The 24,321-nt window shown below is 55.8% G+C and overlaps 2 protein-coding genes across 14 annotated transcripts in view; one reads left to right on the forward strand and one right to left on the reverse strand.

Annotated features, from left to right (window-relative positions):
- Positions 1-270: 270 nt before the first annotated feature.
- SH3GLB2 (SH3 domain containing GRB2 like, endophilin B2) lies at positions 271-23,627 on the forward strand. 10 transcript variants are annotated; one of them, XM_070518574.1, is made up of 12 exons: positions 271-472; positions 4,838-4,979; positions 5,745-5,873; positions 10,636-10,769; positions 11,049-11,141; positions 13,395-13,457; positions 15,216-15,239; positions 15,735-15,824; positions 16,166-16,266; positions 16,537-16,551; positions 16,678-16,918; positions 23,431-23,627. In XM_070518574.1, the coding sequence occupies exons 1-12, from the start codon at positions 410-412 to the stop codon at positions 23,551-23,553; spliced, it is 1,218 nt and encodes a 405-aa protein (XP_070374675.1). In that variant the 5' UTR covers positions 271-409; the 3' UTR covers positions 23,554-23,627. The 10 variants fall into 10 exon arrangements, with proteins under 10 accessions (XP_070374675.1, XP_070374676.1, XP_070374677.1 ...); XM_044778612.2 differs by lacking the exon at positions 23,431-23,627 and adding an exon at positions 17,261-18,020 and having other exon boundaries at positions 273-472; XM_070518575.1 differs by lacking the exon at positions 16,537-16,551.
- The window catches only part of NUP188 (nucleoporin 188), a 47,188-nt gene continuing 41,913 nt past the window's right edge, over positions 19,047-24,321 (reverse strand). For all 4 annotated transcript variants that reach the window (XM_070518562.1, XM_070518561.1, XM_014863499.3 and 1 more), the window contains 10 exons: positions 22,731-22,931; positions 22,467-22,559; positions 21,883-22,041; positions 21,406-21,543; positions 20,929-21,003; positions 20,609-20,842; positions 20,366-20,497; positions 20,026-20,099; positions 19,760-19,889; positions 19,047-19,633 (listed from right to left, as the gene is read on the reverse strand). In XM_070518562.1, coding sequence (XP_070374663.1) covers positions 19,457-19,633; positions 19,760-19,889; positions 20,026-20,099; positions 20,366-20,497; positions 20,609-20,842; positions 20,929-21,003; positions 21,406-21,543; positions 21,883-22,041; positions 22,467-22,559; positions 22,731-22,931 — 1,413 coding nt within the window. In that variant the 3' untranslated portion in view covers positions 19,047-19,456. The remainder of the gene's footprint in view (positions 19,634-19,759; positions 19,890-20,025; positions 20,100-20,365; positions 20,498-20,608; positions 20,843-20,928; positions 21,004-21,405; positions 21,544-21,882; positions 22,042-22,466; positions 22,560-22,730; positions 22,932-24,321) is intronic.

Genomic DNA, 24,321 nt, shown 5'->3' on the forward strand with positions numbered 1-24,321 from the left:
TGTTCAGGGGCAGAAGAAGAGACGGGGCTGGAGAGGTCAAGGCGGTGGTGGTGGGCGGCACAGCGAGACCCGGGGCAAAAGAGGCCGAGAAATACGGAGACAGAGGGCCTAGTCCTAGGGACGAAGAGACACACACGAACAAGGCGCCACGGCGTGAGGAACGGAGGAGGCCGGCCGGGCGGCGGACGCAGGGGGCAGCAGGGAGCCGGGCCGCCCCGAGGCCCCGCCCCGCCAGAGGCCCCGCCCCCTCCGGAGGCCCCGCCCTGCGCGTTCGGCCGTCACGGCGGCGGCGGTGGCGGCTGCGGGCGGGCGGCCTGGCAGCAGGTGGGCGGGGTACGGGCCGGCGGCGGCGGCGGGCGGGGTCTGCCAGGCTGCGCTGGGGCCGGGCGCGGCCGGCCGTGGGCGCGCCATGGACTTCAACATGAAGAAGCTGGCGTCGGACGCGGGCATCTTCTTCACCCGGGCCGTGCAGGTGAGGCCGGGCGCCCTGGGCCGCGCGCGCCGGCTCCCGGGGCCCGGATGTGGGGCGGGCCGGGAGCGCCTTGCAGCAGAGTCCGGGGGCGCAGGAGAAGCCCCTCGAGGCCGCACCCCCTTCCCCGCTGCGGGGACACCCTAGCCCCCGACATCCCTCCTCCTGCGCTGCCCAGAAGAGAGAGCGAGCCCGGGGCGGCCGGCCCCCCTGGCCGCACCCTCACCGTGGCACGCCGCGGGGGGCTGAGCCGGCCTCGGCCCTGTTCCCTGCGGGGACGTGTCATTGTCCACCCTTTCCACCGGCTGGGTTCCCCCGCTGCCCTGGCGCCTGCCGCAGGCCCCGGTGGGTCTCCACTGGGAGGAGCGAGGGCACCAGGCGGCTCCTGCCTCCCTGTCCTTGCCCAGCAGTGACTCTTGACTCCCGGACAGGCGGTTGGATGCCTGAGTCCCAGGCCCAAGGACTCATGCATCGCCCCGACCCCTCCTTTGAGCCTCAGTCTCCGCACCTGTGCATTGGGCTGTCCAAGGTGGTACTATGCTTGCCTCGGTCCCTTTTACACGCTTGGATAGTCAGGCAGGAAGCCTGGAGGGACGGGGTTATCTCCTTTCTGCTCGGTGGGAGGCCTGTTTCCTCTTATTTCTTGGGGGCGGAGAGAGGGCTGGGGTCTGGCTGGGTGTCCTCCTCGGGAAGCTGTCCAGGCCTATGATGCTGGGATTGGAGCAAATCCTATCCATTTAGGGGCAAGGAGAGAAACTGAGGCAGCTTAATGTAATGGTGAAGACCTAGAGTCAGCTATGGGCGTGGATGCTCCCTCTGTGACCTTGGGGACCTCCGGTCTGGGCCTCAATTTTTCAATCTGAAAAATGGGATTAGCAGTCCCCCCTCCCAGGATGGATGTGAGGGTTCCGTGGCGCTCTGCGTGAACGTCCTCACTAAAGGCAGGCTCCCAGATTGGTGTTAATGTGGTTAATATTGCACCTGTGCAGCATGTGACCTTGGGCAAGTCACTTCTCTTGGAGCGTTCCTGTCCCCTTCTGCCAGTCAGGTGTAACCAAGGGTGGCTGCAGACTCGGGGCTTGGCCGTCGCAGTGCTCTGGGGACAGGCCCTGCTGTTTGCGCCTTGCGTTGTTGTTGACTCTCTAGAGGAGCTCGGCCGCAGACAGCCTCTTGGAAGCCCATGTGGCCATGTTTACTAGAAAGTGCAGTGTCTCTTTGGGGATTAGCGCCCCAGTGAGGATTTGCTGCTTGATGTTCCAAGCCCCACAGGTGACCCCAGCACTAGTGGAGATGCCAGGACCCCAGAGCCCATGGCCAGCCCCAGTCCATCTGGAAGGTGGGGAATCTGGAAGGTGTTGGTATGGCAACCGCTCTATCTCCCACATCTGGGAAGAACCTGATCTGCCGGTTTCCTGCTACTGTGGGGCCCTGGCACCTGACCTGGCCAGGGCCTGCAGAGCCTCTTGGCGTGGGGAGGTTTGGGGCCTGTGGCCTCTCTTCGCCTGGCCTGACGGGGGCAGGCCCAGTGGGTGGCCCATACTGGAGTGGGAGCCAGTGCCCAGGCCCCAGCCTCCAGTGTGGAGGAGGGAGCCGGGAGCTTTATAAATAGAGGCTTTCTCTGGCTTTGCACGCCCACCCCCTGCTGCTGCCATCTTGCAGGGAGCAGCCTGGGACTCTGCGGGCATCAGCTTCTGAAGCACTGGGCCCTTCCCCTTGGCAGGGATGGGGCAGGGTGGCAGGCCAGAGGAGACAGGGGCCTGAAATGTGACCTGGGCAGGAGAGGACACTCAGGGGACCCTCCTGAGGCCAGCCTGCCCAGGGGATAGAAATCAGCCAGGAAGGATTGGGGGGGTGGTTATTATCAATGCGTGGGCAGCGCCTCTGCATAGGTGCCACCTTGCCAGGTCCCAGGACATGCTGGGGAAGCGCCAGCCCCTCCGAGAACCGGCATACCTTTAAGAGCCTCACCCCACCCCCATCTGGTCGGGAACCAGCCCTTGGCCTTGGGATAAGAATCTGGAGGGCAGGATCCCTTTTGCACGAGTGATTCTGGGATGGCTTCTCCATCCCCGAACTGTACCCTGAAAGTCAGGAGGGGTTTGTGAAGTTGGTCCAGGTGGTGGGAAACTGCCCAGCTACGGGCACCGAGGCCGGAAAACCAAGGCATATGTGGGTAAGATGCCAGTGGGGGTAGGAGTGGGCATAGAAGTGAGAGTACTAACCATTTGTAGTAATTGCAGTAACAGTAATGGTAGTGTTAGAAATGATGAAAATAAAGCCAGGGAGGTGGCAGCATCGTCATCATCCGAGCCAGGCAGGCAGCAGTGGACGTGGGATGGATGCCCCAGAGGTCAGGGAGGCCGGGTAGGATGTTGAACCTGGGTGGATGTGGTGTGTGAGGGACGGGTGGTCAGGTGGCTCCGTGGGGAGCGCTGCCATTAGCCTTGATAAGGACGGGAGAGGCTGGGGTGCACGTTTAGCGTGACATGCACTGGTGCTGTCGGGGTAAAGAGGTCTCTAGGTAGCTCCTGAGAGCTGAGGAGGGTTATGAGAGAGGCCTTTTATCGGTGATGCTAGCACTAGCTAACGTTTATCAGGCCTGTGCTGTGTGCTGGCCATGGAGTTAAGCACCTTCCAAATATTCCGTGAGCTGGGTCCTGCTATCCCCATTCTTCAGGGGGGAAAACTGAGGACTAGAGAGGTGACTTTGCCCCTCTGAGCCTTGATTTCTTCATCTGGAAAATGGGGCTAATGCCACCCCCTCAAAGGGCTGGTGAGGTGAGCCTGTTCAGGGCCTGGCTCTGGGAGGCTCCAGTTTAGGGAGTATGAGGAGTAAGAGGAGGCAGTGGCAGCAGGGCAGTAGGAGTAAGGAGAGCTCCCAGGAGACCGGGAGCGGCTGGTACCCAGGCCGGGAGCTGAGGCTATAACCCTACCCGCCCCCCATCCGCCCCGCCCTCCAGGGAGAAACCCAAGCCCTGTTGCATAATTGATGGCCACCAAGCAGGAGCGGCCTGACCAGCAGCCTGTCGGCTGCCTCTGCTCCTGTCCCCAGCCTCTAGATGATTCATCACTGCCAAGTAGTCTCGGAAGGGCCTCCAGACCCCCAGCCCATGATGACCCTGACTCCAGCACAGTCTGCCCCTTGCTTGGCCTCAGTGGCGTCTGTGAAATGGGAAACCCACCTCGCCCCGCCCTGGCAGGCTGTTGGAGGAGTCAGTGGGTCCTTGGGGGAAAGCACTGAGCACAGGCTTGGGCCACAGGTGCGCCCGGCAGTATCTGTTGTTGTTACCAGCTTCCTCCTGCGGGTCTTCTCCTTTTTGCTGTTTGGCTGTGACCTTGAGCAGACTCCTTCCCCTGGCTGGAGAAGGCCTTCCAGACCCGAGGGGCCAGGACTTGGGCCAGCTTCTGGTTGTTCCTAGGTGGCCCACATGGCTTCTTCCAGCTCTGATGGGGGACCTATGTAACATCCTGGTCCCCGCCTCACCTTGGGGTGGGGCTGCCGAGCTTTCTGGGCCCTGGTGTGTCCAGAGTTGGTTCTGATGGGCTGGCGGTGTTCCCCGCCCATCACACCAGGCCACCAGAGGCCAGCCATGTGGCTGTCCTCCCTCCGCCACACACACACTCCCCTTCCTTCCCAGCCATCTCTCTCCCCATCAGCTCTTAACAGCAGCAGCAGCATCTTACGTTGAACACTGACTCTCTGCCAGACCCCGGCCTTCATGTCTTGCCCACATCTTTCTTCTTTCATCCTCACAACCTACAAGGGAGGTGCTATTACTTATTATTCCAATTTTTCAGCTCAGGAAGCTGAAGCTCAGAGAGGCAAAGCCACTTGCCCAAAGTCACACAGCTCATCAGTAGCAGAACTGAGACTTGAATCATGGCTCTCTGATTCTGGAACCTGTTTCCTCCCACTCACACCCCTGGCACCCCATCCCCAGTGGCTCCCAGCCCCCCATGGGGCCTCCTGATAACCCCAGACCTTGCCTTGTGCCTCATTGGTTCCCTGAGCACTTGCAACCAAGTACCTTCCTTCAGGGTCAGGCTCAGAGGACTCTCAGCGGTGAGCTCCCTATGGTTCCTTACCCCTCCAAGTTGTATGCCAGATTTTGTATAAATGTGCATTTCTGTGGGGAGCAAGTCTATTGTTTTCATTGGATTTCCAAAAGAAGCCATGCTCCCCAAACCCGGGTCACAGAGAGGCAAACTGAGGCTTAGAGCAGGTTGTAACTCGATCAGGGTTGCAGAGAAGATTAGGGACAGAGCAAATTTCCTGACCTTGGGGCCTGGGTTCCAGCTGGGGGCGAGGGGTAGGTGGGTGGGGCAGGGGGAGTCCTCCCTTCTCCCTTCTGAGCCCTCCCTTCACAGTTCACAGAGGAGAAATTCGGCCAGGCAGAGAAGACTGAGCTTGATGCCAACTTTGAAAACCTTCTGGCCCGGGCGGACAGCACCAAGAACTGGACAGAGAAAATCCTGAGGCAGACAGAAGTGCTCCTGCAGCCCAACCCCAGTGAGTGGACGCGGGGTGGCCCTGGGTGAGGGGTGGGAGGCCAGGCAGGTGGGGCTGGGCGGCAGGCGGGACTTGGGTCAGACGCTTGGGGCCGAAGGCTGCGGTGGGGGGTCCGAGTTAAAGAAAACAGCAGACTCGGTGCTGGGCTCCAAGACGTACCCTCTGGGGCAGTGGGAGTGCTAAGTTTTGCACAAAGGAGTTGAAGAAATGCCTGGAAACTAAAACACTTGGGAGGAGAGGCAGGAAGAACACAAGCCGGGTCATTTGAGAGAGGGCAGCGAGACTCAGAGAAGAGGGCTTGCCCAGAGTCACACCGTGAGCATGGAGAAGCACAACTGCGGGGAACATATGGGAACAGAGGGGTGGCCTGCGCTCAAGATGCTTATCTGCCTATAAGTCTGCTGTGTAGCAGCTGAGTGGCTGCGAGCTTTCTGGGGCCGGGGCCAGAGCATTGGTCATCTGTGTGTTGTGCTCCATAAATCATACTGTAATGAGGGAGAAGTGGGCGGGCTTTGACTTTGGCCTGTCACCCCCACCTGTGTGACCTCAGGCAGGCACTTCATGTCTCTGAGCCGTGACTTCCTCCTCTCTAGAGTGAGGGGTTCCACAGGGTCAAAGTGGGTGTCAGCAAGAGAATATTCTGAAAGTCACAGGCTGGGCACTCCTGTGGGCAGGCCCTGGTCTGGGTCTGTTTCTGTCACTGTGGCTTTCATCCTTAGGCTTGTACCAAAGAGCCCTGTGGCTTTGACTGCTGTTTCCCCACAGGTGCCCGAGTGGAGGAGTTCCTGTATGAGAAACTGGACAGGAAGGTGCCCTCGAGGGTCACCAATGGGGAGCTGCTGGCTCAGTACATGGCGGAGGCGGCCAGTGAGCTGGGGCCCACCACTCCCTACGGTGAGCCAGGCCCCACAGCTGGGGTCAGGGGTCAAGGTCTCTCGCCCTCTAGTTTTTCTCCCTTTCTCTCTTCCTTCCTTTGTTTATTTTTATTTTTATTTATTATTTTTTATTTTTTTTGAGAAAGATTAGCCCTGAGCTAACATCTGCTGCCAATCCTCCTCTTTTTGCTGAGGAAGCCTGGCCCTGAGCTCACATCCATGCCCATCTTCCTCTACTTTATACGTGGGACACCTACCACAGCATGGCGTGCCAAGCAGTGCCATGTCCGCACCCGGGATCTGAACCAGCGAACCCTGGGCCGCCGAAGCAGAGCATGCGCACTTAACCGCTGCACCACTGGGCTGGCCCCTGTTATTTTTAATTACACAAATACCTGACTTCATTCTACTTGTAAAAATTTCAGTCAGTGGAGATCAAAATAAAGTAGAAAATGGAAGCCTCTCTTAACCAGTTTGGTTTGTGGGCCTTTTTTAACGGGATCATCCTGCGTGTACTATTCTGCAACCTGGTTTTTACACTTGGGCTTGCCTTAGAGATATCTGTTCACAATGCACGCATAGAGCCACCTCAGTCTTTATTTTTTATTTTTTCAGTTTTACTATAAGGTGCATCTGTTTTGAGTGTGTAATTCAATGGATTTTAGTCAATTTACGGAGTTGTACAAACATCCCCCGACCTAACTTAAAGAGCACTTCCGTCACCCGTAAAAAGCCCCTTGTGTCTACTGAGAGTCAGTCCCCACTCCCACCCCCGGCCAACCACCAGTGTGCTCTTGTCTCTGTAAATTTGCCTTTTCTGAGTATTTCCTAGAAACGGAATCCTACAGTATATTGCTTTGCATCTGGCTGCTTTGACCCAGCATAATGTCTCTGAGGTGCATCCACGTTGTGGCACGTTTTAGGATTCCATTCCTTTCTATTGCTGAATAGCATTCCATTGTATGGACAGACTGCATTTTCTTTATCCCTTCATCATGAGATAGACGTTTGTATGCACACCTTCGTGTGGCTGTATGCTGGCCCTTCTCCTGGGTATCCGCCTAGGAGCGGAATCGGCTGGGCCATATGGTAAATTGATGTTTAACTTTTTGAGAAATTACCAAACTGTGTTCCTAAGTGCTTCTGTGATTTTTACATCCCCACCAGCAGGGGCGTGGTTAATTTCCAGATATTTGTGGATTTTCCAACTTTCCTTCTGTTGTTGATTTCTAATTTAATTTCACTGTGGTCAGAGAACATACTCTGTGTGATTTTAATTCTTTTAAATGTATTAAGACTTGTTTATGGCCTGGTATATGGTCTCTCCTGGAGAAGGTTCCACGTTCACTTGAGAAGATCGTGTATTATGTTGTTGCAGGTAGAGTGTTGTCAGGACAAATCGGTTGATAGTGTTGTTCAAGTTTTCTGTATCCTTGCAGATTTTGTCTTGTTCTCTCCATTTTTTAGTGGATTGCAGTCTCTAATTATTTCTGTTGAATTTCTGTTTCTGTCTTCATTCTGCCGGTGTTTGCTTCATATATTTTGGGGTTCTGTTGTTAGGTCTGTCTGGTTATAACTGTATATCTTCCTGATGAATTGACTCTTTTTGTCATTGTAAAGTACTGCTCTGTCTCTTGCAACTTTTTCTTTTTATCTTAAAGTCCATTTTATCTGATAGTAATAAAGCTACTCTTGTTCTTTTATGGTTACTGTTAGCATGCTATGCTTTTTTTATCCTTTTATTCTCAACCTATTTATGCCTTTAAATCTAAAGTGTGTCTCTTACAGATAGTATATGTTTGGATCTTTAAAAAAAAATTCAGTCTGACAATATTTGCCTTTTGATTGGTGTGTTTAATCCATTTACATTTAATGTAATTAGTGATGTGGTTGAATTTGCATGTGCCATTTTGTTACTGTTTGCTGTATGTCTCAGGTCATTTTTGTTGGTTCCTCCTTACTGCCTTCTTTTGTGTTGAATAGATACTGTATTTTCTAGTGTAACATTCTAATTTCTTTGTTGCTTTCTTTCAACTTTAAAATTTTTTTAGTGGTTTTACAATATGAATTACAATATGCATTTTAACTTTTCACAATCTGATTCAAGTAATACTAACTTAATTCCAGTAAAATATAGAAACTTTGCTCCATTATAGCTCCATTCCCTCCCCATTCCTCTGTGATGTTATTGTCATACATCTGGCATCTCTGTATCTTATAAGCTCAATAATATAGTTTTATAATAACTGTTTTATTCAATTGTCTTTTAAATCAGTTAAGAAAAAAAAAATTTATATTGTCTTTTAGATTTGCCTATATACATACCTTTACTGGAGCTCTTGATTTCTTTATCTGGATTCAAGTTACCATCTGGTGTAATTTCCTTTGAACCTGAAGTATCTCTCCTATGGTAGGGCTGCTAGCAATGAATTCTTTCAGTCTTTGTTTATCCATGAGTGTCTTTATTTTCTGTTTACTTTTGGAGGACAGTTTTGCTGTATATAAAATTCTTGGATGAGAGATCTTCCTTTCCTCATTTTGAATATACCATCTCACTGCTATCTGACCTCCATTGTTTCTGATGAGAAGTCGTTTGTTAATCTTATTGTGGCTCGCTTGTATGTGAGAAGTTGCTTTTCTCTTGCTATTTTTGAGACTTTTTGTCTTTGTCTTTCAACAGTTTGACTATGATGTCATGGCTGTGGATCTCTTTGTCTTTATCCTGTTTTGAGTTTGTTTAGTTTCTTGCCTATAGATTAATGTTTTTCATCAAATTCAGGACATTTGGGGCTATTTTTCAAATATTTTTTCTGCCCCTTTCTCTCCTCTTCCTCTGGGACTCCCATTACTCATATGTTGGTTTGTTTGATGGTGTCCCACAGGTCTCTGAAGCTCTATTCTTTTTTTTTTTTTTTGAGGAAGACTATCCCTGAGCTAACATCCACCACCAATCCTCCTCTTTTTGCTGAGGAAGACTGGCCCTGAGCTAACATCGTGCCCATCTTCCTTTATATGTGGGACGCCTACCACAGCATGGCTTGCCAAGTGGTGCCATGTCTGCACCCAGGAGCTGAACTGGTGAACCCCAGGCCACAGAAGCAGAATGTGCACACTTAACCACTGTGCCACTGTGCTGGCCCTGCTATATTCATTATTATTCATTCATTTTTCTTTCTGTTCTTCAGATTAGATACTCTCTATTGATTTATCTTCAAAACTGCTGATTTTTCCTTCTGCCAACTCAAATCTACTGTTGAGCCCTTCTAATGAATTTTTCCTATCAACTATTGTACTTTTCAACTCTAGAATTTTCATTTCTTTTTTATAATTTTTATAACTTTATTAATATTCTTTATTTGATGAGTCATCATCATACTTTCCTTTAAATCTTTAAACTTGGTTTCTATTCGTTGTTTTTTGTTTGTTTTTCACATATTTGTAGTAGGTGCTTAGAAGTCTGTCTGCTCAGTAACATCTGGGCCTCCTTGGAGACAGTGTCTGTTGATTGCTTCTTTTCCCTGTGTATCAACCATACTTCCTTATTTCTTTGCATGTCTCATAATTTTTTGTTGAAATCTGGACATTTTACGTAATATAGCAGCTCTGGATTCTGATCCCCCTGGGGGTTATTATTGCCATCTGTTTGTTTAGAGACTTCCTGAGCTAATTGTTTAGTCTGTGTCCCTGGCAGTATGCAGCCACTGGTGTCTCTGCTGTTTTTTCCCTCTTGAATTACTCTTTTTCTTTTTAAGCCTAGCTTCCTGGGGGTTGCTCCTAGGTCAGCATATGTCAGTGGTCAGCCAACGATTGGTCAGAGGTTGTGCTTAATGTCTTGCACCATTAAGACTTCAGTTACGAATTTGTGTGTGGGCTGGGGAACACATTCAAAGTTCAAGAAGTTTACAGGTCTGCCCGGCTTTTACTTTGTCAGCATGCACAGCCTCCCGCTCAGCCAAGAATGAGTAGATAGTGGGGGTTCTCTCCAGTCTCTTCTGAGCGTGCTCCACACGTGCATAGCCTTCCAGACCACTGGAGATGCCTGGGAGTTTATCAAGACCCACTATGACTATCTCATCTCCCAGATCTCCTGTTAAATTTCTAGCAGGTCTGTTGCTTGTTCCAGCCAGCATTCCAACTTCAGGTTAGCCGTGATACTGGCCTTTCTGGATTATTTGCTATTGAGATCATTATTGTTTTCAAAGCATCCCATGGGTTTTTCTGTGTTCCAGCCCACATCAGATCACCCTCTTCCCGCAGTGAGCTGCCAGCCTCAGGCTCGCCCCGCCCTGGTAGAGCTGCAGCACCCAGAGCCTGAGGAGATGGGAGCACCCCCAGACTAAAGAGCCGTAGACTCCGTTGTTCTTACCAAGGTCCAGCAGGTCTCGAATAAATGCTTCTCAATCTGTTCTTTGCTTTTGGTCAGTTCCCAGAGTCTGGAAATGGTTGTTTCTGACAATTCTGTCCAGTTTTATTAGTCCTCTTTGGGGAAAGGATTTATTAATCCTTTCTCTGTCGTTCTAGAAGTCCCACCACCCCCCAATCTTTTCAATGGCTGTGTTGTGTTTCATTTTTGGGATGTCCCACTAATTATTTGTCAGTCCCCAGTGCATGGATATGTAGATTGCCTCCACAGTTTTCCAGCGCAGCCATTCTGCACTGACTGTCTTTGCTCTGGCCTCTTCAGCACATCTTCCTAGCAGCACATGCTCTTTCCTCTACCCGCTGGGGGTCAGGGCAGCCAGAGCCTGACCCTCTTCCTCACCCTTCACCTCTCTTCTCAGGGAAGACCCTGGTCAAGGTGGCAGAAGCTGAGAAGCGCCTGGGAGCTGCAGAGAGGGATTTTATCCACACGGCCTCCATCAACTTCCTCACCCCCCTGCGCAACTTCCTGGAAGGGGACTGGAAGACCATCTCGGTGAGCGACCTGGGACCACTCCACTTTCTGGTAACCATGGCAACCCTGTCCTCAGAGCTGCTGAGCATAGGTTCTCCTCTCATGCTGGGAACCTCCCACTGCTGGGGTCTCCCCAGATGTGGCTCTGTGGACCAAGTGACTGGAGTGGATGACTTCCCCTGTCTGGGCCTCAGTTTCCTTGTCTTGACCAAATGGCCCTGTGGGCCAGTCTTTCCATGGCTGAGGGTCCCCAGGGCTGCCCAGGGTCTGTCTCAGTGCTTTCTGTTCCCCACCTTGCAGAAGGAGAGGCGGCTCCTCCAAAACCGGCGTCTGGACTTGGACGCCTGCAAAGCACGGCTGAAGAAGGCCAAGGCCGCAGAAGCCAAAGCCACGGTAGGTGTCCCTGCCGGCCTCCCACTCCTCCCAGCTCTGGTTGGAGCCAGGGGGGTAGGGGTGAAGGGACCTGGTGTTTGGCATGACCCCTCTCCCCTGTCCCTGCCTGGAGAGGCCTGGCTGCAGGACGCTGGTCTGGGCTGGCCACTTCAGGTCACGCCTCTCTGTCCCCACCCCCAAGGGAACCCTGGCAGCTCAGAGCTCTGGGTGCCAGGGCAGACATTTATGGGGTGGGCCAACCAGCAGTGCCCTGACCTGGGCTCAGGGCACCCCACAGCCTCCCCAGACAGGTAGCCAGTTGGAGTTTCTCGCATGCCCTTGCCCTGCCCTCCCTGGATGCTCGGCTCTGTTCCCGGCTCTGCCCGGGCATGGCTCCCCTTACTAACTCTGCCACCTGCTGCTCTAGCGCTGGTCCCAGGGCGTCCTATGCTCAGGCTCACCTGTGATGGTGTGGACAAGCCTGGAGCTGGACCGCCCACCTGCTCAGGGGCATGTCTGAGGGGCCTTCCAGGTAGCCCCCTGAGACTAGTGTAGGGCCTGGGCCACCTTGGCCCCCCTTCACTCGCAGCCCACTGAGGCTGGTTCAGCCTGGCTGGGCCTCTGGGACACAGCATGGGACAAGTTGACCAGGGCTAGGCCAGGATTGGGAGAGCTGGGCCTGAGGGTGAGCACACTCTTGGCATGCCAGGCTCCTTGGGTGTATGGGGCCTAAAGGCCACCTCACACCCTGAGGAGGGAGGGAATCCCTATGTCCAGGGCATGCGCGAGGGATACCGCCACCACTGCCTCCCAGGCTCTCGCCCGAGAAGGCAAGGCCCAGCCCAGGCTCCCAGCTGCCCTGGAGAGTTCCAGCCCCAAACCTTCCTTGCATTCCCCTCCCACAGTGTGGCCACCTGGGGCCATGGAGCCTGGGCCTGCACTGCCTCTGGCAAGAGCCGTGGGCAGGATCTCAGCTCATCCAGGTGTGTGGGGTCCATACTGGAGGCAGGGGCTCAGCCACTGGCGTCTTGTTGGGATTGGGTAGGATGACCTATGGCTATTGGGATGATCTCTCTAAGTCACCTGGACAGGACAGTCTCCCTGTCACTCAGGGCTGGACAACCTCTCTGGAGTAACTTGGCCAGAACAAACTCTTCCTCTATCAGCCTGGCCAGGGGAGCCTTTCCTTAGTCACTGGAATGGCACAACCTTTTCTCCAGTTGATTGGCCCGGACAACCTCAAGCCTTTGGATTAGGCCAGGACACCCTCTCCACAGCTAGGACCTGGGCAGCCCAGGTACAGCATCCCAGGGAACTCAAACCCAGCAGTTTGCTCCTCATCCTTACCCCTCTAAACTCACACACATACACAGATCAGGACTCCTTCCAGAGGGTGGGGCTGTATGTGTCCATTCGCCTGTCCAGCCAGTGTCCCCTCCCGCTAGGGCCTGGGGGGCCTGCTCCCGCCTGCGCTGTGGACTCACTAACTCTCTGTTTTTGTTCCTTCCCGTTCTGCTTTGGGTAACTTGCTCAGTGTGAGGGAGATGTGAGTATACCTGTCCCGCGTGCCGTGCTGCTTCGGTTCGCCCATCGTGGCCTTGGGCCACAATGCTGTGGCGGCCCTGGGCACGTCCTCGGGCGTTTTGCAAGCAGCTGGTCTCCCCATCAGAGCTTCCACCATGTGTGGCCTCTGGTCTGGGGGACACTGGGCGTTGGAGCCTGTGAGTCAGCTCTTTGCAAATGTTGACAGCCTGTCACTCTGTCCATCCATGCATCCATCTGTCCACCCTCATTGTGGGGGAGGGGCCTGGTCCTTGCTGCAGGAGTGAGAGATGTGCTGTGTGCAGATTCTGGGATGGAGAAAGCTGGGCGGGGGGGCACCGGGAGGGCTTTGTTTGGAGGACTGTGGGTCTAACTGGGGCATCTGAGCGAGACCCCTGGGCCAGGGGCTGGCCCGTCTGTGCCTTGCCCAGAGGCAAGTGCTGTGACAGCAGCTGCGGGCTGTCTCCTCATCGCATCTGCTCTCCCGGGCACCCCAGTGTGTCTGCCCACTTGGTCTTTGTCTCAACTCTCCAAGTCCCTAAGCCTGCCTCCTTTCCAGGTGGTCGGCACGGGGAGAAGGGGGTCCATATTGTATTTGTCTGTAGCCTCCGTCCCTGGGGCCGGGGCTCCTGGCATCTCCCTGTGGGAGACTCTGGGGCAGCCTCCTGGCCCCAGCCTCAGCCCCGGCCCCACATGACCCCCCCTCTCCCCATGAACTCTGTTCCCCGCCAGACGGTGCCTGACTTTCAGGAGACTAGACCTCGTAATTACATTCTCTCGGCCAGCGCCTCCGCGGTAAGCGTCCCCCGCCCCATCCTACCCCTGGGCTCTCCCCCGACCCCCTCCCACAGCAAAGAGGAACCAGAGGGTAAGGCAGGGCTCTGCCCACCTGGCCGGACAAGTCCCGAGAGGCTGGAGGAAGGCAGCAGCCCACCTCTGTCCCCTGCCTCTCCCCTGTGCCCCGTGACCAGGTTGCTGGCCTCGCTTCTCCCTACAAAATGCTGAAGGTGGAGACTGACCAGCTGTGCTGAACAGCATGGTAAACTTAGGATGGCAGCTGTCCCATCCCCAGGGGACCTGAGAGTCTGCCCGCCCCATCCACAACCCTGACCCCTCTGAAAGCAGACACTCCTCCCCAGCCCCACTCACCATCACGACTGCCAGGCCCTGCACTGCCCTGAGGAGAGAGAGGAAGCCTGGGTCTGGCCTTCCACACGTTCACAGACCCCTAAAGGCAGGTGGCGAGGACAACGCTGTTCATCCAGCTGCCTTCATGGCACATCTGCAAGGTGTCGTGGGAGCGCCAGGAGGCCTTGAGAATGAGCAGGGAGAGTGGGGGGCATGGCAGGTGGAAGCAGCAGCTGGTGCCAAGGCCTAGAGGTTGAAGAGTGGGGCGTGTCCTGAGGGACTGGAGCTGAATGTGCGGGGCAGGGTGGGGGCCGGGGCAGTCGTGGGGCAGGAGCTGGGCAGGGCTGGGTCGTGAAGACTTTGAATGTCTTGCTATCTCTTTTTCCTACAGCTTTGTTGAGATATTTGGTATTTACTATTTAGTTTGGGAAGTAGGCAAATCACATCTATCCCATCATGCCCATCGCAACCACTGCTCTGCCTTTTTCTGCCTCTTTCTCTGGCCTCCATGCGCCCCATGGGTGACATCCTCCCGCACAGACCCTCTGGCTCTTCTCCCCTCTGTCATAAGCATGTTGCTGCGTGTATTCATGCAGTCATTCAATGGCTGGGCCGTCGTCCCTCGGGGGTGTCAACCACAGTTTAGTCACCAGGCCCCCATTGCTGGGTCCCCTGCCTCTGTCCATGTGGAGGTGGCTTCCCATGTTGGGAGGCATGTGACGGGACACCTCTGTCTGCAGGGCTGGCCTGTGTCCGTGTGTCAGGTTATCGTCTCAGGGTGCATTTCCTGCAGTTGGCAGGAGAAGTGGGTCTCTTAAGTTGTGGTGGGGGGAGGGGGTCTTTCTTCTTTAGACTCTGGATGACACGTCCTGTCCCCCTTCCTGGGCCGAGTGGAAGGAGCAATATCCTGGAGGGTGGAGACCGCCCTGTTTATTTCTTTTGCCATTGAACCCCAGTGTGACTCGGGCACGAGGCTGCCTTTCTCTGCCAAAGGACAGAAAGGTTCAGTGACTGGCCCAGGGCCACACAGTCCTGCCTCCCAGCCCACCAGCCTTAGCCAAGTGTGAGGGTTGGGTGTGGGATGCTCAGTCTCCCTTGAGACCCCAGTCAAAGCCTGGGGGCTTACACTATAGGAGAAACCCAAGCAGGACTTCCCAGCTGGCTGTCCCCCCTCCCTGCATGTGGCATGTTGGACTGGACTGTGATGATCAGTGTCCCCTCTCATACCAGGCCTCACCCCAGCCTCAGCTCCTGGTCGGGTTGCGGGAGGGAGTTGGGAAGGGAATGGGTGGGAAGAGGTTGGGGTCTTGGTGAGCTGAGGCAGGGCAGGGGCTCTGGCGTTCCGCCACCCCCCTTTGCCTCCCCTGCTGACTGGTACCCCCTCCCTCCCTGCCCTGCTGAGCGGTCCTGTTGTGGTCTCCGCAGCTCTGGAATGATGAGGTGGACAAGGTGAGTCGGGCCTTGGGGGTGGAGTCCGGGCCCGCCTGCTGCCGCAGGGTCAGGTCTGGTTCTGGTTCTGGGCTCTGCCCCATGCCCCTGGTCGTTGGAGGGGGTGTCACTTCCCCTCCTCAGTGCCTCGAGGCACACCTGTAAGCCCTTATGAGGCGATTGTTGGTTGGATTTCCCCTTGATGGGTGGTGATGTCAGATGGGCAAAAGAGTGACCCATGGCAGAGTCCCCAAGGGTCTGTCTTTGCGACTGCTCATCGCGGAACTGGCCCTGGGCATCCAAGTGGGGCTCTAGCTCCTCCAGGGGTCTGGGCTCCAGGCCTGAAGGCAGGGTGGGAAGTGTACTGCTGCCGCCCTGCTGTTTGTCTGCATCCCCGGGGCAGTGAGGGCAGAGGACCCCGCTCCTGGGAGGGCCGCCGGCCTGGGAGAAGGCAGATGGGAGGGCAGCTGGGGGCGAGCCTCACTCACACACACTCTCACACTTCGCTCTTCCCAGGCTGAGCAGGAGCTCCGAGTGGCCCAGACAGAATTTGACCGGCAGGCAGAAGTGACCCGTCTCCTGCTGGAGGGCATCAGTAGCACTCACGTGAGTCCTGCCCCTGCCTCCTCCTTCCCTCATCCACCGTCTTCTGCCTGCCCTCACATACCCGCTAGACTGGTCCATAATGAGGCAGTGAGTGAACCTGGATCTCGGAAGCAGGCGGGGAAGAGCGGGACTCTGCTTGAGCCTGTGGGCCAGAAGGGTGGAATTTAGCCTGATGGAGCAAGTCCCAAAGGGCAGGTGCCTCTCTCGTCCCCCAAGGAGCAAGCAGCTGGGGCAGAAGACGTGGGGACGCTGGGCGAGGGTCTAGCAGAGGCCGGGGCAGAGGTGGAGGTTTCGTGCCCTGAGACACCTCACGTCCCGTCAGCAGGGCCTCTTCCCCGCAGGTGAACCACCTTCGCTGCCTCCATGAGTTCGTCGAGTCTCAGACAACCTACTATGCACAGTGCTACCGCCACATGCTGGACTTACAGAAACAGCTGGGCAGGTGCCCACTGGGGTCCCCTGGCTCCCAGACTCAATGAGCAGCCTGACCTGCCCCAGGCAGGAACCTTCTCCCCGAGCTCAGAAAGCCCCATGACACACAGGGTGGGTCAGAGGGCTGCCGACTGGGCCCAGGCACCCCATCAGGATGACAGTGAAGTGGCTGGCCTTGGAGAGCTTTGAGAGGGGCTTCTCCAAGTGTGTGGGCGGGGAGGGGGGCGCGGCAGGAGAGCTCACTTTTCCCTTTCTTTGACTCCGCCCTTCATGCTGCCAGCTCCCAGGGAGCCATGTGAGTAGTTGGGGGTCTCCTTGCCTCTGTGGCAGTGGGCTCAGCTGGAGTTTTGTGGGGCACGTGGGACTCCCATGGGGATATGGCTCCTGGCTGCTGAGATGTGCCCCCCGCTGTCCTCTCCAGATTTCCAGGCACCTTCGTGGGCACCACAGAGCCCGCCTCCCCGCCCCTCAGCAGCACCTCGCCCACCACCACCGCGGCCACCATGCCTGTGGGGCCCTCTGTGGCCGGCCTGGGCCCTCCAGGGGAGGCCGCTCTCTGCCTGGAGGAGGTGGCCCCACCTGCCAGTGGAACCCGGAAGGCTCGGGTGCTCTATGACTACGAGGCGGCTGACAGCAGTGAGCTGGCCCTGCTGGCTGATGAGGTGGGCCTGGGTGCCACAGGATGGTGGGAGAGGACTGGCTTAGGAGCGCCAGGGAACTGGAACTGGGAGCATTGGGCTTGCAGACTTACACCAGTGTCTTCAAGTCTCTGAGGGGCCCTGAGGGTAGAGCTAGGCCCAGGGGGGTACGTAGAGGCAGCTCCAGCTCCGAGGAAGTAATCTCTAGTCTGCCATGTTGGTAGCGCAGATGAGGAGGTGAGCGCCCGCCTCTGGAGGTGTGTAGGTGCCGTGTATCAGGGAAATCGAAGCTCTGTCCACACCTAGTCCTGGGGCCAGTTCTGCCCTGGCCAGGGCGTGACCTCCCCCCACCACCCTCCTCCTCAGCTGATCACTGTCTACAGCCTGCCTGGCATGGACCCTGACTGGCTCATTGGTGAGAGAGGCAACAAGAAGGGCAAGGTCCCTGTCACCTACTTGGAACTGCTCAGCTAAACAGGCCCCCTCCCAGGCCCCTGCCCATTCTGGCCTGGGCAGGAGAGGACCAGTGCAGCCCTGCCACTTGTCTTGTCTGTTGGTGACCCAGCTGCTCAGGGTGGGGAGACTAACCCCATCCTGTCCTTGCCCCCGGTCACCCAGCTGGGAGGGGGCCCCAGAGGCTGAATGACCCCAGCCCCTCCCTCAGCCCTGCTTCTGACCTGGTTCTGGAGCCCCCAGCCCTGCCTGCATCCCCGGAGCACCCCAGCCCTCCCAGCTCCGCTCAGGAGGGGGGGGCTGGCTGCAGCAGCTGCACTCGCCTCAGCCCGGGTGGGGGTCAGCGCCGACAGCCTGAGGAAGCCCAGGGTGCACCCTTGGCAAGAGAGCACCTGCCTTTTAGTTGCCAAAAGCAGCAAAGGGGGAAGGCAGGCAGGTGTGTGGCAGGCCTCGGGGACCGGGTGCTGTCCCCTCTGGATGAACTGGAGCAGAGGGGAGCCTGGCCCGGGAGGCAGGGCTGGGCCCTGGAGCAACATCTCGCCAGCACTGCCCTTCCCTTCCCACCCCACAGCTCAAGCCTGCACCTCTTCACACTCACTTTTTAAGAGATCTTTTTACTCTGCCTGTCTGCTTGCTCTCTAGCCAGTGACGAATAAACCATCCTTCGTGTGCACGTTGTCTGGGCTCCTGTCTGGGCGCAGACCTCGCAGGGCTGGTGCTGAGGGCGGGAGAGGGAAGAGAAGACGTCACCTTGCACCTCCTGGCCTCCTGGCCGGGGTTGATGTACAGGAAGGGTGACAGCAGTTGGCCCCCTCCCAGAAGCACTGGGGCGGAGGGCAGAGGGCAAGGAAAGTTCTTTGAAGCAGGAAGTACATCCTCCACAGCCCTCCCTTTTCCCACAGGGCCTGAGCTGCTCCCATGGGAGTGAGCACTGTTCCTGTCCATGAAGCTGCATAAGAGACATTTTATTCCTAAGCAAAACTTTCCTAAATTCGGGCAGAGTGGAGTGGACTGTTAAAACCTGCATGGGGTTGATGGCCGTCAGTGCCTCCTGTGTGCCTGGCAGGGAGCCAGGCATGTTGTACATGGCATGGAACCACGTACTCTCATGTTGTCCTCACAGGTGAGGGAAGAGGAGAGCAGAAAGAGTCACCTGCTCAAGGTTCCATAACTGGCAAGTGGCCACACAGGGAGTCTAGCCCAGGTCAGTCAGATTCTAGAAACTGAGTGGTGGCTTTGGGATACAAGCCAGGTTTTAGATTAAGGCCCTTGGTTGAGCCCAGCACTCTATGATGAGGTCCTGAGGCCAAAGGCTGCTAGACCCTACAGCTGGGGCTTCTCCCAGGAGGGCGAGTGGGAAGGGAGGCAGGGGCACAGAGCTATAAATAGGAAGGAGCAGAGCTTCAGGAAAGGCTACACTCAGCAGTAAGCTCAGCTAGCTGGTAAACAAGTCTGTGGCAGGGGCAGGGGGATAAGACCTGGGCAGGCCAAGGGAGGGACAATTTGACAGTGTCCACCACCCATCCCCGACCCCCAGAACATTAATGGGAGGGATGGGAGTGAGTCAACCTCAGTAAATACCCTGCTTTCCCCAAACCTGTGCTCCACTCGCAGGGCCCTGGCTGAGGCAGATTGTTGTTCAATGCTCTGAGAGCTGGCTGGTCGTTCCTGGGCTTTGAAGGCACACATCACACAGGTGTCTATAAACAGTACTTTAATATTTGTATAAATAGACCACAGTATTACCAAAAAACTGCAAGAACAGAGCATGGAAAACATTTTCAAACCCGTGCATACAGCGCCCCCCTCTCCCCAGGCTGGGCTCAAGTGCTGTGGGGGAATGCTTGAAGGAAAGGAATACACTTCTTTGGGGCATTTGGAACGTGAGCACAGCAGACTCCTGGCTCCCCGCCCCTGCTGCTGACCTCTTGATCTATTATAAAAATAATGCCAGTGGGCAGGGTGGTTGGAGTCGTGGCCACTCTGGGGAGAGGGTGACAGGAGCTGCTCTCAGTCCCAAACAGGGCCCCATAGGGCCAGCAGCACCCTGCTGCCCAGGGCTGCTGTGCAGGCTGGTGGTGAGTGGTAGGAAGGTGGCATGCCACTGCCCTATCTTTGCACGTGTCGGACAAAGGCCTGCACTAGCTGGATCAGAGGCTCCTGACTCTCAGGGCTGGCCTTGGAGAGAGAGGTGGACTTGCCCTGAGGCGAGGGGAGGACACCAGCAGCAGGGGAGCTGGGGGCTCCCCGGCGGAAGTAGCGCGAGAGGCTGGAAAGCAGCGTGCTCTACAAGAGAAAAAGCACCTTGATGAGATGAGGTCCTGCTTCCCGCTACCCTCGGGGGCAGGACCCCTCGAGACTCTTCCCCACTGGCCCTGCCTCCTCCAGTCATAGCCCTCCAGCCATCCGTACCAACTCTGAGCTGAGCTCCTGCTTCATCCGCTGTTTGTCCCGGGGGTGCACAGCTGGGTCCCTAAGGTAACGCATTGCCTGGGAGATGAGCAGGTAGAAGCAGTTTTCCATGGTAAACATGAGGAGAGACCTAGGAGAAGAGCAGGTTTTTGGTACCGTCACAGAGGGCCAAGCCGGGAGGTGCAAGGTAGGCTGCTGAGCCAAGAGAATAGCCGGCCCGTGACTGCCCCAGCCCCAGACTAATTCCAGAAGGACGGCTTTCTTACTTCAGTGTTTTGGTCCCTTCCGCCTGTGTGCTGAGCCCCACAGCCTGGGTGAGTGGCTCCTTTTTCTTGTCCAGCTAGAGGAAGAGAAGGGGTAAAAATATAAGGTAACAGTAACAGCTCCGACTCATTGAGAGCTTCTTCCTGTCGGCAGGTCGTGTGCCAGCAATTTTTATCAGTTACCTCATTGAATCCTTGCAATAGTTCTCACAGGTAGACTCTCATACTAATTTTATGAAGAACAGGCTTGGGAAGGCTAGATGAATGTGCCCAAGGTCATGGTTAGGAAGTGGCAGACTGGGAGAAAGACCTGGGTTGAGTGGCCAGACAGCACCCAACTTACCTCTCCAAGCATGTTTAGGGCCACATTCACTGTGGCCAGAAGGGTCCCGAAGGAAGGGGCCACTTCAGAGTCAAAGGTGGGAGTGGTAAAGCTCAGGGCAAATAGGAAGTTGTATTCAGCAAGGTCCAGGGACTGCAAAGTAAGACAAGAGCGGTCTAGGGCCCAGCTAGGACCCCAGACAGCTCTTCAGTGCAGAGCAGAGCACAGCAAAGCCTTTGTGGCTCAGTGCTGGGAGGCTGGTACCTGATCCAGCAGGATCTGGCAGACGTCCGGGGTGAAGTGGCGCAGGGCCGCCAGGGTCCTGCTGAGGATCTTGAGAAGGCCATACTGGACTGTGTGCAAGGCTCGCTGTTCCGAGGCCTCTGTGTCAGCAGAGGGCTGCTTGGAGGAAGAGCAGGAGGGGGCAGCAGGGGCAGCTGTGGGTGGCCGCTGAACTCGAGGGGTGACAGCCGAGGGGATACCGTCCCCATTTTTGTTCTGGGGAAAAGACAAGAAATGGAGGTGGAGCCCAGAGAAGCCAGGGGAGAGGCACTCCCGGCAGCTGGGACAGGCAGGGCCGTTACCTGCAGGTAGTGCTGCAGCATCTTGCGGCTGTGCAGGAGGGAGGTGCAGGCCTGGCACAAGTAGCCCAGGCTGACCTGGAGCAAACACGGGGGAGGGGTGGCCGGGTTCTCTTAGCAGCGGCCTCGGCCAACTGACCAGACTAACGACACAGGTCTCTACGTAACACCAATGCACTTCTGTCTCTCACTGAGCGCCTCCTAATGCTCACCTCTCTATACTTTCTACCTTAAAGCCTGTTCCTGAGGGATGTGAACCAAGGTCTGTCCGATACAGCCTAGGTTCTTAAACTACAAGGCTGCCCTTTGCTCTGGAGGGAAAACTTTGGCTCCAGAGAAAGCACCATGAAACCAAATCCCATGCTCCTTAAGCAAAAAGCCCACGTTCCAGAACAGGCCTGCAATTCACTGGAGGTGCCCACCGCCCCATCCCCAAGCATTTGCCCTGACCCCTCCAAGAAATGAGGCCTAAGGCCCCACCTGGACATCCCGCATGAGCTGAGGCAGGTGGAAGTGCCATTCCTTCATGAAGCTGGAGAGCTGCAGAATGAAGCCCACAGTGTGGTCCGCCTCCTCCAGGCAGGCCAGACTCTGCACTGTCCTCACCGCACTGAGGCACTGGGAGGGGAGAGACGGGAGGATGGGGTGACTCACAGACCTGACAGGCCTGCTCCTGTCCTCCCGTGGGAAGGACAGGTCCTGGGCCCACAAACGTTGAGGTGGCGGCACAACAGGCGGCTTGGCATTATGACTAACAAGTTTCTGTCTGAGCTGATCCCAGACCGTTCCTCTCACTTACCAAAGCAGCTGCACTGGTTGGCCAGTCAGCTAGCAGTCCTTAGAGCACTGCGGAAATGGGGGCACAGACACCCCTCCACTGCCAAGCCTCAAGCCCTGAATGGCTCAGACCCCCTTTAGCCCCCAGCCCCCACCCCTTTGGTGCTGGCAGCCCCTCACCTGTAGGGTCCGTTCCTGATGAACGCCCACGAAGTCCAGGGCCTCAGTGAGGAAGTTGTAGCGCAGAGTTTTAAGGAGCCGCTCCATCAAAGACATTGACAGGCGGTAGACCCCCGGCCAAGAGGGGGCATCCAGGGATTTCCGAGAAGTGCTGGGTGTCTAAAACACAAACAGCAGACAAGATCAGGACATGGCGCCCAGGAACCCAGCTGACAGGTACAGCGGGGCCTCCTTGCAGCACAGCAGCTAATGCAGCCTGGCTGCTCGGAGGAGAAAAGCTCCTGATGGGCACTGCCACTGCCTAGCAACCAGCAGGGCCAGAGAGGGTCTGAGGCCAGTGGTCGCAAGGAAAGAGTACTAGGCAGAAATACAAGAATCCTGGGTTCTAGACTCGGGTCTGCCACTAACTAGCTGTGTGAGCTTCCCTTGCTAGAGCTCAGTGTTGGGGCAGGGAGAATTCTATACTATTAGTGCATCAGCCACTAAAGAGAACAACTTCTGGGGCAAGTGAAAGCACAGGGGCAGGGGGAACTTTCCCAGTGGAACTGCAGTCTGGCCAGCCCAGCCTCCTGACTGGCGCTCACCTGCACCGTCCCATTGCTGCTGAGCTGGTACACACTCAGGAGGGGCAAACAAATGCTCTGGGTGATGCCGGCTCCAGCCACTGCTGTGGCTCCCTGGGAGGGAAAGACACTGAATGTGAGGGAACCTGTCCCTGCAGCCACCCCACCCAGGGGCAGGTGGAGCTCTCAGGCTAGACCGCAGCTTCTGGGAGAATCACAGGCAGTCTCGGAACCTGCCCAGCATAAGCACCGAGGCTCCCTCCCGCCCTCAGGCGTGCCTCCTACCTGCTGGGTGCGAGCCAGGGTGAGGAGCAGGTGCAGCGCCGCCTCAGTGAAGTGCAGGTTCTGCTTCAGGCGAAGGCTCACCTCTAGGGTGGTGAGGAGGGTCGGCAGGATGGGGAGCCTGCGGGTCACCTGCAGCCACGAGTCACCATCCTCATCCACCTCACACAGCTCCTTGGCCAGGTGCAGGCCCAGGACACACACCTGCTGGGGCCCAGGGGCCAAGACGGGTAAAAGGGAAGGAAGCAGGGCAGGGGAAGAGGAGGAGGAACAGGAAGAGGACAGCCAGGTCACACCCATCTCCAAGTAAACTTGACAGAAACAGAACTCATGACCTCTCCCAATCCTGCTCTGCTCTGTGTCTACCCCTCGGGGACCAGCAACTCCTCCATGGGAACGAGCCACCCCCACACTGACAAGACTACCTTTGACTCTTCCCTCCCATTGCCCAACTGCCACCAATACGAGTCAGTGCTACTTCCCGTCTCACATCTGTCACTCCACACAGCTGTGCCACTTCGTGGAGCCAGTGACCTCCCCTCGTGCTGCACTCCTGCAATCACCTCCTAAATGGTCCTTCTTCATGCTCTCTGATCGATACCAGTGGCTTTTCAAACTTTTTTTCTTTTTTTTTAAAGATTTTATTTTTTTCCTTTTTCTCCCCAAAGCCCCCAGGTACATAGTTGTATATTCTTCGTTGTAGGTCCTTCTAGTTGTGGCATGTGGGACGCCGCCTCAGCGTGGTCTGATGAGCAGTGCCATGTCCGCGCCCAGGATTCGAACCAACAAAGCACTGGGCCGCCTGCAGCGGAGCGCACAAACTTAACCACTCGGCCACGGGGCCAGCCCCTCAAACTTATTTTTTACCACAACCCAAAGCAATAAATATTTTTTACATTGTGCCCTAGCATGCACATATTTACATTTCAGTGAATGGTACCTACCCTTACATCTCACAAAGCATGCTCATATTTTCCTTTACATTTTATTCCACTTCACTTTTAAAAACTGCTAGTTATAACCAAATGAGCTAATTTCGAGATCCATGTGGGTCATGGCCCACAGTTTGAAAAACACTGTTCTAGACTCCATCCAAAATGATCTTTCTAGAGTTCAAATCTGATCGTTTCTCTCCCTTGCTTAAAATCCTTAAATCGCTTCCTATTTCACTTACGACCAAGATGAAAGACCCCGACAAGGCTGCCGGTTGTCTAGCCCTCAGCTGTCCAGGCCTCAACATCTTCGCTCACACCAGCCTTTCTCCAGGTCACCAGCTGACTCTTCCCCACAGCTCACCACACACTGTGTTTGCTGCCCGAATCTCCCCTGCCCCTGTGCCTGCCTGACTCTACCAACGCTTGAAGTCACTGCTGGCAGGGCGCTTTCTCTCTGAGGCCCTAGATAGGTGAGAACTCCACGCTGTATGGTCTCCCTGTATTTCTCCCATGCAGGACTTGCCACAATGGAATTCTGATGCTTCTCTGCAGTCTCTGATTTGTTAGCTTCCACCCACCAGGCTGTGAACTCCGTAAGTGCAATGACTATCTGTCCTATTCACTAATCCCCCCCAGGCCCTGCCACAGAGCAGGCAGGC

The sequence above is a fragment of the Equus asinus genome, chromosome 10, assembly GCF_041296235.1.
Source record: "Equus asinus isolate D_3611 breed Donkey chromosome 10, EquAss-T2T_v2, whole genome shotgun sequence".
In the NCBI taxonomy this organism is placed as follows: domain Eukaryota; kingdom Metazoa; phylum Chordata; class Mammalia; order Perissodactyla; family Equidae; genus Equus; species Equus asinus.

Excerpts from the sequence above, each read along its gene's own strand:
- SH3GLB2 (XM_070518574.1), top strand. The coding sequence starts at position 410 with ATGGACTTCAACATGAAGAAGCTGGCGTCGGACGCGGGCATCTTCTTC. Across the intron at positions 473-4,837 it reads TCTTCACCCGGGCCGTGCAG|TTCACAGAGGAGAAATTCGG; the intron begins GTGAGGCCGGGC and ends CTCCCTTCACAG. Across the intron at positions 4,980-5,744 it reads GCTCCTGCAGCCCAACCCCA|GTGCCCGAGTGGAGGAGTTC; the intron begins GTGAGTGGACGC and ends GTTTCCCCACAG.